This window comes from Pristiophorus japonicus, chromosome 16, assembly GCF_044704955.1.
Source record: "Pristiophorus japonicus isolate sPriJap1 chromosome 16, sPriJap1.hap1, whole genome shotgun sequence".
Classification (NCBI taxonomy): domain Eukaryota; kingdom Metazoa; phylum Chordata; class Chondrichthyes; family Pristiophoridae; genus Pristiophorus; species Pristiophorus japonicus.
This window is the reverse complement of record NC_091992.1, coordinates 123,162,370-123,175,889: the sequence shown is the minus strand read 5'-3', so window position 1 is coordinate 123,175,889 and position 13,520 is coordinate 123,162,370. Positions and strand designations below refer to the sequence as shown.

General features: G+C 41.6%; 2 protein-coding genes and 1 pseudogene across 2 annotated transcripts in view; 2 read left to right on the top strand and 1 right to left on the bottom strand.

Moving 5' to 3' along the window:
* tk1 (thymidine kinase 1, soluble) overlaps nt 1–996 on the bottom strand; it is a 115,777-nt gene extending 114,781 nt beyond the window's left edge. Inside the window, exon 1 of the mRNA XM_070857794.1 lies at nt 978–996. The gene's annotated coding sequence lies outside the window, so the exon portion shown is untranslated. The remainder of the gene's footprint in view (nt 1–977) is intronic.
* A 70-nt stretch (nt 997–1,066) lies between these two features.
* birc5a (baculoviral IAP repeat containing 5a) lies at nt 1,067–5,743 on the top strand. Its single transcript, XM_070857800.1, has 4 exons — nt 1,067–1,281; nt 3,568–3,677; nt 4,653–4,770; nt 5,505–5,743. Exons 1-4 carry the CDS (start codon nt 1,129–1,131, stop codon nt 5,595–5,597), a joined length of 474 nt encoding a protein of 157 aa, XP_070713901.1. The 5' UTR covers nt 1,067–1,128; the 3' UTR covers nt 5,598–5,743.
* Nucleotides 5,744–7,098: 1,355 nt separating this feature from the next.
* Nucleotides 7,099–13,130, top strand: LOC139226225 (heat shock cognate 71 kDa protein-like; annotated as a pseudogene).
* The last annotated feature ends 390 nt before the right edge of the window (nt 13,131–13,520 follow it).

Sequence of the window (13,520 nt, the reverse complement as noted above, 5' to 3'; positions counted from 1 at the left end):
CAACCCTAATTGTTGGAGATGTCATATTGGAAGATAAGACGTTACACCAAAGCTTTATCCAGCTGCATGTAAAATGTCCCATGGCAATATTCAAAGAGCAGAGAACTCTCATGATGACCTGGACAACATTTCCCCTTTAAGCAACACCACCAAAAACAAAGTTAACTGGTCACTGATCTCATTTCAGTTTGTGGGAGTTCGCTGTGTGTAAACTGATTTAACTGACAAAATAACAGTGGCCAGCCACACTTATGAAGTATTTTGGGACGTGAAAGGCGCTATATAAATGCAAGTTATTTATTTTCTTGAACCAAATAACCTTCCTGAAGGGTCAGTAACCAGAGGGCACAGATTTAAGATTGGCAAAACAAGAGATGAAATGAGGAAAATCATTTTGACGCAGCGAATGGTTAGGATTTGGAATGCACTGCCTGATAGGATAGTAGATAGATTCAATAGTAGCCTTCAAAAGGGAATTGGATAAATACAGTTGGTAAGGTAACACAGTAATATAAATTACTGGCCTCAGTAATCCAGAGGCCTGCACTAATGATCCAGAGATGCAAGTTCAAATAAACTTTTAGTGAAAATTAAATGAAATAAATCTGAAAACATCAAACTGTTGTAAAATCCCAACTGGTTCACTAATGCCCTTTGGTTAAGGAAATCTGCTGCCTGCACCCCACCCCCGATCTGGCCGAGATGTGGCTCCAGACCCACAGCAAAGTGGTTGACTTCTAACTGCCCTCTAAAATGGCCCAGCAAGTATGTATTCAAGGCAGCAGCTGGATCACCACCCTCACCAGGGCAACTGGGGATGGGCAATAAATGTTGGTCTTGCCCACATCCCGTGAATGATTTTTTTTAAAAACATGGGGAAAGAGCAGCGAGTTGTGCAACTAACTGGATTGTTCTGGGAAAGAGCTGACGCTGATTCGATGGGCTGAATGGCCTCCTGCCGTTGCGCGGGTCCTCACCTGGTGATCTTCGAGCCCGGCCTTTGTCTCACCACGTGACTGTCTCTGTGACGCAACGGTGCCGTCCGCCAATAAGCGCAGGGCAAGGCGAGCGCGCGGATGATGGTCGGTTGTTTGAATCTGTTGGCGGTTGAATGCGCGCGCGCGCCGAATGCTGGGGAGCCAGCGCCACCCCCCCGCGACAGCCGGCGCAATGGAGGTTTTCCTGAAGCAGCAGGACCGCAAATACTATTACTTCCAGGAGCGCCTGAACACGTTCATCAACTGGCCTTTCGTCAACGACTGTATGTGCACCCCGGAGAATGTGAGTGCTCGCTCGGCGGGCGGGCCGGCTGTGCTCTGCCCGTGTCCCCGCCGGGACGGTGCCGCGGCCGCCTTTCTACAATCACTGGGCTTGTTAAAGGCGCGCCGCGGTTGTGCGGTATACTTTCTGCCGGCCAAATGGTGGGCACTGCTCACCAACCTGCTTCTTTAGTAATACTTTCTAATACCGCCTCTGTATGAACTGCCAGGATCACCCCCCAGCAGTTTCCTGTGCAGAACGTGTTTACTCCTTCTTGGGGTAGGATAGAGGGGTTGGGAAATAGGGGTGGGATGTAGAAGGGAAGGAGATAGATAGAGAGGGAGAAGTGATGGTGGGATGGGATAGGAAGAATGGAGGTTTGGTATAAGTTGTTCCAAAATATTTCATTTCCAAATGGTCGTACCTGTAACAGCCCCAAGTCAGTGTCTTCAAAGTACTTTTCAAATTGATGAGTCTATTGTGAACTTTTTGGAGGGATAGTTTCTGTTTACGATAAGAGAAATAGCATGCAAGGACATTGTAATTTAGCAAAGAACTATTTAAAAAAAAACTAATGAAAAGATTAACTGCTATAACTATTGGTAGTGAAGTGTTATGCTGCCTTTTTGTGTCAGCTGTGCAGCATTCCATCAATACTGGAGGTGCTTTCTTTCGGGCAATCTGCTCAGCTGTTCTTGGCTTTATTACTAACGTCTGTTGGACTTAAATACTGTTTATATCCCTGAAGAGGGAAAAAGGCTTACATTTGTATATTTTGGGATGTATCCAAGCACTCTACAGCCAATGAATTGTTTTGAAATGTAGTTACTCCCAAATTCTGCACAGCAGCAAATGAGATAAATTATTAGTATTAGGTAGGCAGTTCCTCCTATGGAGGATAACCTGCCTCCAAACCAAAAAAGGGATGAGTTCACAGGCGTTTCAATGAAGGACCTAACATTCCAGGTCCTGAACTACATATTGAAGGGTGGAAGGTGCCTGTGTGTGGATTATTTTAACGTGGGGTGGCCGTTGCACCCCAGCCACCACACGGCCTTGACAGAGCTAGGTTTTGATCCAGTGGCCAGAGTTAACCAAGACGACTGGAGACCAAACTCTGCTGCATGGACCTAGTGCGCACGCATGCTCCTACCATCCATAGATCCTGTGCTGAGGCGAAGCGTATTAACATTGTGGTGCTGTTGGGGTTAATTCTCAGTTCAACAGTTCATTGGTCACCTGCTGTGTGTCGCTGCACAATTTTAGCATTAATGAGTTATTTTAAGGTATTACAAATCTTAGAATCTTTGTTTACAAAGGTTAAAAGTTGACATTACTACAATAAAAAGACAATCATTGGTGTTCACAATTTATATTAATGATTTAGACCTTGGAATCAAAAACAATTTCTAAATTTGCGGATGATACCAAATTGGGGGTGGTGGGTATAGTCAATGCGGAGGACTGCAACAAATTACAGGAGGACATTAATAAACTTGCATAATGGGCATATAATTGCCAAATGAAATTAAACGCAGATAAACGTGAGATAGGAAGAATAGAGAAGTCACATTGAACCCGCAATCTTCTGACACAGCAGTGAGCGTGGTACCAACTGAGCGACTGACTGAATAGGCCAGGACGCCCACTGAAGTGCAAGTTGATCAGGGGGGGGCATGGGTTTCAGTTATCACATTTAATATCAGATGGAATTGTACAAAAACATCCCCCCAAAAAATCACAATCTCTTTTATAATAAAAACAGAACTTGACTTAATCAGTGGTGCTGAGTTGATGGAAAGCAGACCCTATATCGGGATAGAAATTGCCCTCCGCCCGAAATGGGTCACAACGTCTCTCTCCAGTTAAAGGGGAGGGCCGCTGCAAAATTACTAGTTATGATGTTGTCTGTGGGTTGTATGTTGGTGAAAACACTGGGAGACTCTGCTGTTCAAACAGTGCCATGGGATCTTTTTTAGTTCTACCTACACTGACCAACAAGACCTCTGCTTAATAACTCATCTGAAAAAGCTCTGACAAGACAGCAGTCCCTCAGTGCAGCACTGAAGTGTCTGCCTAGATTATGTTCAAGCCTAGTGTGAGGCTTTAACCCTCTGACTGAGCCACGCTAACATTTCTAATACCTCTTTTGCACACACTGAAGATATAAGGAATCGCTAGTCAGACCACATCTCCAATGTGGTCATTGATTCCATGAACTTTCTTTTTGGTCATCAAATCAAATTAACTTAAATTAAGGATAGAGAAAATCTTTTTTAAACCTAAAAGTGGTTGTGTTGCTTTCAGATGGCTGCAGCAGGCTTTATTCACACCCCAAGTGAGAATGGTCCTGATGTTGCTCAGTGCTTCTTTTGCTGCAAAGAGTTGGAAGGATGGGAACCTCAAGATGAGCCTTTGTAAGTACTAAATTATGTACATGTTGAACCTCTCTTATCTGTCACTCTCCGAATCTGGCCTGTGCTGGATAAGGGATTTTGCCAGACGAGGGGAGGTCACGTTAAATTGGATGGTACAAGTGCTGAGCAAGGAGATATCGGGGCTGGCTGGCTTGGGACTGGGAGTGCGGCAGTGAGATTGCGGGGTCAGCCCAGCGATTGCGGGAGTCGGCAGCAAGGAAGCACTTCAATTTGTTCGTGTTGGAGCAGCTGGGAGTGGTGCTGGATAAGGGTGGTTCAACCTGTACTTGAATTCTAGCATGGTCATTTCCCCTAGCAAGGTCTTTGTCGTTCTCTTGGATGTCAATCATGTCTTGAGGTTTCAGCAAGAATTGGTGAGATGGGGGGGGGGTGGGGTACAAGATCCTGTGAAGGAACTGTTTTTAAAGTAAATCTGCAGCCAGTGAAGAACTCTGGACAAGTACTTGACTGTACTGATGCTGCTTGGTTAATTTGTACTTCAGTGCACACCTGTACTGGTTTGACTATCTTTATACTCAAACTGTAGCAAAATGGCTGTAAAATCTATTCATGTGAATTTTTGTTGTTGCTTTGAACATTGTAATGCAATTTATGCTTGGTGTTTACCCAGCGGCTTTATAGCAATGAGGGCTTAAATGCTTTTGTCTTACTGTAAAATGGTTTTACACATGGAATTTGTACCAGCAATCTGATTTAGTGCCAATCCAAGCAAATGACCTGACACAAGTAGCAGATCTTCCTGTTTTCTTGGTCAAGAGAAACATATGCTCATATCTTTCATAGTGATAGAATCGATAGTTAAACATTGGCTGGGAAGGTGGCTTTAACAAGTTCAAATATTTGAAATGACACAAAGTAGCTGTACTAAAATCTTGTGCTAGCTTAAACTGTTTCTGGCTTCACAAGTAAGATGTTGAGCATCATGAACTTAGTAACTTTCACATTCTCTTCCAGAGTTGAACATCAAAGCCATTCCTCGAAGTGTGCTTTCATAGCACTGAAAAAAAAGTTTGAACATGTAACAGCAGAAGAGTTTCTCAAGCTAGACAAGGAAAGAGTAAAGAATATCATGGTTGGTTGCTCATTTGTCTTTATCAGTGATACAGTAGAATGCATATAAAAAGGGACACTGTTTACCAGAGGCAGCTTTGTTTTATTTGAGGTTTTCTCTCCAGGACTTGTATAAGCTGCAGATATCTACTCCTGGGCCTCCACCTGCTGCTTTGTCAGCTACTAGGGGGTATGTCAGAGTAGTCCTGTTTTATATCTGAATACCACTGGTGCCTAATTTTCATTTTCTAAATGGGAGAGCTCTTTGAATAAAATAATCCTCCCTGACTTCTTTCTTTCTCTCATAATATCTACTGTTAATTTAGTTATTTTTTGCACCAAAAAAAGTGAATTGTCCATTAATTTGAATTTTGACTTTGAAGTTACTTGGAATTAATGCGCGTAGACTCTGGATGCAGAAATTTATTTCCAATAGTACTTTAATGAGTTATAATTTCCATATTGTATATTAAACTAGTTGAGTTGAAGTCTGGTTCTCAATTCTGCTGTGTTTTTTTAAATACAAGAACTGCGATGTGGTTGTATCTCTTCTACTTGCTGTGTTTGATTTAAGATAGCGTTTGTCATTTCTATTGACTCTCTGCTTTTGTGCTTGGACCCCTTGGGACAACTGTATTGTGATTATAAATTTGTTGGACATAACCACACCTCGTGCCCCCCCCCACCTTTAACAGGATGAAGAAAAATTTGAAATACAAAAAATGGTAAAGAATGGACTTTTGTTTACTTTTTCAGAAGAAACACATCTCTGAAAGAATTCAGTCGTTTGAGCAAGAGGCAAAAATTGTAAGAAGTGCAATTGAAGACTTTGTTACTAAAGCCTGCTAATGATGCAGGATGTTCTCTTATTGTAAAGTTTTTTTGTTTTAAAAAGATCTGTTTATCCAAAGCTCAATTGAGTTGATCAGAATCCTCAAAGTGAGGATCATGGCTATGTATTGTACATCATACTTCTAAAATTGTCTGTAAACTTCTGGAATGTTCTTTGTCAAATCATTTTACATGGAAGGAGTGGGACGAAGTGATTTTCTTCTTTCTTTGTAGTGGTCAGAATTGCTTGGGTACTTATTCATAGCTGGCAGCTTGACTTTTCTTATCCTGGTCAAGCATTGTGCTGTCTATAAAAGCAGGTCATTACTGCTTAAAGGCCTAGTGCAGAAATGCCCAAGAGGGGCAGGTATTGATTTTTAGGTGATGTGGAAGAGTATCTTGCTATCACATCTATCTTGTTTGCATTATATTACTGCCTTGCCACTTTCACTCTTTTATACAATGCAGAAGTATCTGTGGAATATTGATCAAAGGTTTTTGAGTATTATTCCTTCCATCCTCCTGTTGTATGTAATGAATTTGTACCCACAATGTGAGTGACTTGACAATTAGTTTGAAGCCAGATATATTAATGGTCTAATCTCTGTAAACATACCCCATATATAATTGGGTGAGGATCTATTGCTGACTTGTCAACGGAGCAAGGGTTTTCAGTGTCCTTGACTGGCAAGTTGGGTGGAAGAGGAATGAGCACTGTAAACCTGTACAGTGAGCGGCAGGGGATGGTTTTGGGAGCATCAGCCCCTCGCAGCATTTGCAGCTATAATTGATGAAGACCCAGACTGACTTTCTTGTGTTGCACAGCACAGGCCTTTCTTGCCCTGTCTGGGACAACCTTGGCTGTATGGCTGATTGAGGAATCCATTAAATTATAAGCATCAGCAATTCTCATTTTTTCATTAGAGATAGTTGGGGAATCAACACCTTCAAAATCTTGCTGACATTGATGGTGATATGGTAACACAGCACTTTGCTAAATTATGGCATGAGGTTATTCTCATTACAATCACTCCTAGCCATCTATTTTTATATGCAGAGGGATTCAATTTGCAATGGTAATAATGTTATTTCAAGTGCTTATGATTGTAAAGAAGGCACTAATTCCCATTTTTTTTACATTAAATAAAACACAGAATTGAAGACTCACTTGCTTCAAGATGAAGGTTGATGCATTTTTGTTGGGTAGGGGTATCAAGGAATTATGGAGCAAAAGTGGGTAAATGGAGTAGGTTACTGATCAGCAATGACCTAACAAGGGTGGAACAGACTTGAGGAAATGACTACTACAGGAATAAATTATATTTTTTTAAAATGGCAAGCAATGCAATCCACATCTGTTGCCATTTCCCTGCCCATATACTTTTCAAGCACTCATCCAGTTCGTTTTTAAATTATATGATCTCCACCTCAAAGTCCACTTAACAGATGCTTAAGTTTCACCTCCAGCATGTATGAACTACCCAACAATGAAGAGCACTGACATTAAAGGAGGGCTATCATGCCTAAAAGCCACAAATCTTCAGAGAAATATTCATATGGTAACATAAATTCTAAACCTTTTGCAGAAGACTGGGTAAATTCCAGCAATGCACAAAACCATTAAAGTATATGTGTTCAGCTAGGGTACCTATAGAACAAAATTATTTAATATAGCCAAAAACTGAGTTTGAAATCAGTCTGAGTCAAGAAATTATTCAAATATAATCTGAAAATACAATTAACCAACTAAGCAATTATCCTCATCATCATTGGTCAATTAAGTTGAGGAAGGAGCGGTATAAACCCACACAGCCAGTTTATCATGGCTAACAATCTTTAGAAGGCACCTAAGCACACAATCCATTGATAATGGGCTGGATCACACTATTATATTCTGCAGATCAAGGGTTCCACCTGGCTTGTTTGAAGTGAGGACATCAGATTATTTTTGCTTCCATTGAGCAAAGTTGGTACAGTGAGTGAAATGTAGGTACCGGTAACTATTAGGTGTCTAATTATACTCTCGTGCAGTGTGTGTTAAATTAGCCTTAATTGTACACCCTGTGTTGTTGCACATGGCCCAAATCTCACCACGATCTTTGAAACCTGACATGCTCACACTAATGAACAGAGCAGACAACTTAATCACACCTGCTATAAAATATTGCTCTCTCTTGACAGTGCAATTGGCAGGAAAGGGTTATAATGAGTAAAGTTGAAGAGAAATGGAGATAGCAAAAAGGCCAGTTTTATTAATTATGTCTTGTAGGTTCTGGTAAGTGAGATGAAGAATAGGAACATCTTGACCAATCTGAAGGATATCCAGCCAATAAGCAGACTCAGCAAGCAGAGGAGTCATTTCATTTTTATACCCGAGAGCCACATTTGGAAAAATGTTAAAGTAACTTCTAATTTTTCTCCCTAGCACTTGAGCTGGGTACTTGTACTGGGAAATGGTAGCTCTCACCACTATTTCGAAAATGGATTCTTTGTGCATCCTTGTAGACTATTCAATTTGATGGAAAAAACCAGGGCTTGATCCTACCCTTCTCTAACATCCACGAACACTCATTCTAGCAACTATCACAAGTTAGTGATCAGCTGCCCCTGCCAAGACCAGATGAGACATTCAAGCTGGAACTCTGTTTTGTGTTCAGTGCCACACCATCAATACATTTACCCCGTGGGCCATGGTGGTAGGGGAGAGAGCAAGAAAACAAGTAATTTCTAATTATCTATGGATAAATGTAATAATCCTGGGTCAATTTGATTGCAGAAAATATGGTGGAGAACCAAGTAGCCCCAGTGTCATATTTCAATGCAGTACCAAAAAGAGAAAGTGTATTTTTTTTTGCAGGAGGGGCTCAAATTGAAGTCTTAATTGCTATCAGTAGAAAATTGCATTTTTAAGTGTGTTTTTTTTTGTTTAAGCCTGATAATTCTGGCCTGGAATCCACTGTACAATTTGCTGAGAATATCTATTCTTCCCTATCCAACTCTCAATCGATACCACAATGCGTATGAACACCTCGACTCTCTTCGCTTTCCCTTTCCCACTAGCACTTTCACTTTGGCACAGTATTGTTTGATTTTGTAACGGTTCTTGCTTATTGATTTTGCTCATCAAGGTGAAAGATGGTAGATGCTGAGGAGCTGTTTCCCTTGGCTGGAGAGTCTAGAACTAGGGGTCATAGTTTCAGGATAGGAGATTGGCCATTTAGGACTGATGAGAAATTTCTTAACTCAGCATTGTGAATCTTTGATATTCTTTACTCCAGAGGACTGTGGATGCTCAGTCAATGAGTATATTTAAGACTGAGATAGATAGATTTTTGGACACAAAGGGAATCAAGGGATACGGGGACAGGGCGGGAAAGTGTAGTTGATGTAAAAGCTCAGCCATGATCTTGTTGAATGGCGGAGCGGGCTTGAGAGGCCTTATAGCATACTCTTGCTCCTTAGGTCCTTAAGCTGCATCTGAGAACCTTTGATCCCTCTCCCTTGGTCCGTGAGTCATCCTGATTCGTGCCGTTGTCTGTCACCCAGTGCACTCCACACTTTCAGTGGAAGTGGGTGTGAGGAGGCTACATACACCACTCCAGGAAAATTGTGTCTAATCAGCGCTTGAGTGCTAAGCCTGCAGATCTGTGGTTTAGCACCTGCAGGCATGTTTAATTCATGACTATCAACAATTAAAATTCAAAGTTTCTTATGGTATTGATGACTATCAGTATTGGGTAAGTTAAACTCCTTCTATTCTCATTCCTACAATTCCCTTTAACTGACAATATTTCTTATTGCAGAATTCCTGCATCCTTTGTCAGATTAACCACTTGAATCAAAATTATCCTGGGTTCTATACTAAATAGGAATTGAGTTGGGACTGCATGAACTTGAGCTCTTTTTGATATCTTCCTAAATAAATTAAATGCCTGGTGTAGTAATGAGACATACAGACCAGAAGGTTTCAGGTTTGATCCCTGGCCTGTGTGCTAGCTAGTTGCATTATAGATGTTACAAGTCGGCTCAGCAACTTGGGCGAGAGGTGAAAAAGCAGCAATTGACTCTTGGTGGAAAGTACATAAATTAGATGGCAGGTGAGGACGTGATTTGGCTAAACTGATATATTCTATGAATAGCCATCTAGACTTGCATGAAAAAGGCCAACTTGAATTAGTTTTGAAGGACTGCTTGAGGATGTAATTAGTAGAGTGGACAAGGGAGAACCAGTGGCTGTGGTATAGTTGGACTTTCACAAAGCTTTTGACAAGGTCCCACACAAGAGATTGTTGTGCAAAATTAAAGCACATGGTATTGGGGGTAATGTATTAACGTGGATAGAGAACTGGTTGGCAGACAGGAAGCAGAGTCGGGATAACCGGGTTCTTTCAGAATGGCAGGCAGTGACTAATGGGGTGCCGTAGGGCTCAGTGCTGGGATTCCAGCTATTTAGAATATACATCAATGATTTAGATGAAGGAATTGAGTGTAGTATCTCCAGGTTTGCAGATGACACTAAGCTAGGTGGCGGTGTGAGCTGTGAGGAGGATGCTAAGGCTGCAGGGTGACTTGGACAGGTTAGGTGAGTGGGCAAATGCATGGCAGATGCAGTATAATGTGGATAAATGTGAGGTTATCCACTTTTGTGGCAAAAACGTGAAGGCAGAATCTTATCTGAATGGTGGCAGATTAAGAAAAGGGGAGGTGCAATGAGACCTGGGTGTCATGGTACATCAGTCATTGAAAGTTGACATGCAGGTACGGCAGGTGGTGAAGAAGGCAAATGGCATGTTGGTCTTCATAGCTAGGGGATTTGAGTACAGGGGCAGGGAGGTCTTACTGCAGTTGTACATGGCCTTGGTGAGGCCTCACCTGGAATATTGTGTTCAGTTTTAGTTTCCTAATCTGAGGAAGGACGTTTTTGCTATTGAGGTGAATATTCACCAGTCTGATTCCTGGGATGGCAGGACTGACATATGAGGAGAGAGTGGATCGACTGGGCCTGTATTCACTGGAGTTTAGAAGAATGAGAGGGCATCTCATAGAAACATATAAAATTCTGACGGGACTGGACAGGTTAGATGCAGGAAGAATGTTCCCGATGTTGGGGAAGTCCAGAACCAGGGGTCACAGTCTAAGGATAAGGGGTAAGCCATTTAGGACCGAGATGAGGAACTTCTTCACTCAGAGAGTTGTGAACCTGTAGAATTCTCTACCGCAGAGAGTTGTTGATGCCAGTTCGTTAGATATATTCAAGAGGGAGTTAGATATGGCCCTTATGACTAAAGGGATCAAGGGGTATGGAGAGAAAGCAGGAAAGGGGTACTGAGGTGAATGATCAGCCATGATCTTATTGAATGGTGGTGCAGGCTCGAAGGGCCGAATGGCCTACTCCTGCACCTAGTTTCTGTGTACCCATAAAAGTGTACCTTAGTATGTGACAGTGCCTTGAGGAGAGATGAAAAATCTTTTGAAAGTGCTACATAAGCTGGAAAGAGTTAGTTGGCTTCATGCAACTTCATTGGCAGGAGATGCCTTCTTAGAAATTGGATGTTTGTCGTGCTTTAGATTCCCTTTTACCAGAAGTTGCAGAGCTTTATTCTGTGGAATTGGGTGATGTGCCTCACGACTATCAAGGTCAAGCAAAAGCATTAATTATTTTGATTACATTTGTGCAATCGGCAATTGATGCTCGATCAATTGTTAATTTTAAATCTGAGATTGATAGATTTTTGTTAACCAAAGATATTCAGGGATATGGGGCAAATGCGGGAATATGGAGTTAGGTCGCAGATCAGCCATGATCTCATTGAATGGCGGAACAGGCTCGAGGGGCTGAATTACCTACTCCTATTCTTATGTTCCTATTCAAAATGGCTAGGCTCCTAAAAAAAAAGCCTAATAAAATCTGTCTTCAGGTTGATAACTATTGTTTTTCTGTAGATATTGCTGCTCCTGTTTTTCTAATACTTAAAGTCTTGTGAATTGTAACAATGTTTGTGCCAAGAGGCAGCCAGTTCTCTGGAGTCTATTGTCTTTGTGAGCCTGATGATAGCAGTAAGGGAATGTGATCAACTATGCCTCAGACAAAAAAATGATCACTAATATATTAAACATACGTATCGAACTAGATAAATGTGCAGGATAGAAATAACAAATTGACAGACTGAAGTTACATTAAGGCACCTATTTTCTAGTATAAATGAGATACAGATTGTACCTCTCCAGTCCAGCACCCTTGGGACCTGACCGGTGCCGGACCAGAGAATTTTCCGGACCTCGGGAGGTCACACCTACCCGAGCATTGTCAGCAGTACCCTAGACTTACCAGATACTGCTGACAACGATCTGGCTGCGTTCTGCGCATGTGCTGTGCAGAAGCATACTGCACAGCATTTCTCAAGCCCAGCTTTGGCGCTTCAGTCAGCCGCCTTGCTCCCTCTCCATGCCGACCTGACCAAGGAGGGAACACCAGAAGCAGTGGGTGACGCGCAGCCAGCCCCAGGACATGCCGCGGGAATGATGCCGGACCAGGGAGGTTGTCGGACTGGAGAAGTACAACCTGTATTAATTAATAGAATGCAAATTTGCTGTTATTTTTGAGAAGAATCAGGCTTGTTAAAAGTGGCAATTTTCTTATTGATCACAAACAATATATCTTAGTTACTGGGGGAAATTGATAATAGGATTTTGCCACCTTGAATATTAGGTGATGATTTATGCATCCAATGCCATCTTAGATGCCAATGGTCTTATTCGCTGCTGATTGAAAAATACCCAGGCTCAACCTGACCTGATGAACTGGTCTTTCACTTGTGTAAATGATGGTGGCTGTCTTAAGGTTGACGTTGAATACACATCTGAAAAAACAACTTTTACCCAGGTTTCTTCCATGATGTTAACTAAGATGAAAGAGATTGCTGAAGCTTACCATGGAAAGATGCTTATAATTTCAGTTATCTCAGTGCCAGCCTACTTTGATGATTCAGTGAGAAGCCACAAAAAAACATAGTATTTCTAGCCTTAATGTGCATTGAATGATCAATGAACTAACTGGAGCTGCTATTGCTTACGAAATGAACACGATGAGTCTGTAAGACATACTATTTTTTGACTTGGCTGGTGATACTTTTGATGTCTCTATTTTGACTACTGAAGATGGTATTTTTGCAGTAAAGGTTACAGCTGCTGGCACCTATCTTTGGTGATGAGAACTTGGACAACCACCTGGACAGCCTTTTAATTACTGAATTGAAAGGGAAATACACGACATGACGGCAAGAGCTGGTGCTCTGTCTACAACCTTGTTATCCAAGTAGAGGTTAGTATTGATATTTAATCTATCTGAGGATATTAGTTTCTATACTCCCTATATGATTTGAAGAAGTCAATGATGATGTATTTTGAGGTAAATTTGATGCTGGAGAGAAATCCTTACCAGATGCCAAACTTGACGACATTCAAATGCATGACACTGTTATTTGGTGGATCCATACCAGATTCCCTAAATCCAGTAATTGCTCCAGGATTTATTTATTGGAAGAGATCTAAAGAAGGACACCATCATATGGCCGTTTCATATGATGCAACTGTCTGATGCCAAGGCAGAAAACGTGCAGTATGTTACTCGATCCCTGGTTAGTGAGACTGCTTGTAGTGTTTTGACTGCACTAATCAAGCGTAACATCACTATTCCAACAAAGCAAACTCAGATCTTTACTACCTGATCTGATAACAAGCCTCTACTCATTGCAATTCAGAAGAATGAGAGCTGATCTTAGAAACATAGAAAATAGGTGCAGGAGTAGGCCATTCGGCCCTTCGAGCCTGCACCACCATTCAATAATATCATGGCTGATCATTCACCTCAGTACGCCTTTCCTGCTTTCTCTCCATACCCTTTGATTCCTTTAACCATAAGGGCCACATCTAACTCCTCTT

Bases quoted from the DNA above. Each gene is read 5' to 3' on its own strand.
- birc5a (XM_070857800.1), top strand. From the start codon at position 1,129: ATGCTGGGGAGCCAGCGCCACCCCCCCGCGACAGCCGGCGCAATGGAG. The intron at 1,282-3,567 runs GTGAGTGCTCGC...TGTTGCTTTCAG, and splicing joins GTATGTGCACCCCGGAGAAT to ATGGCTGCAGCAGGCTTTAT. The intron at 4,771-5,504 runs GTTGGTTGCTCA...TTACTTTTTCAG, and splicing joins AAAGAGTAAAGAATATCATG to AAGAAACACATCTCTGAAAG.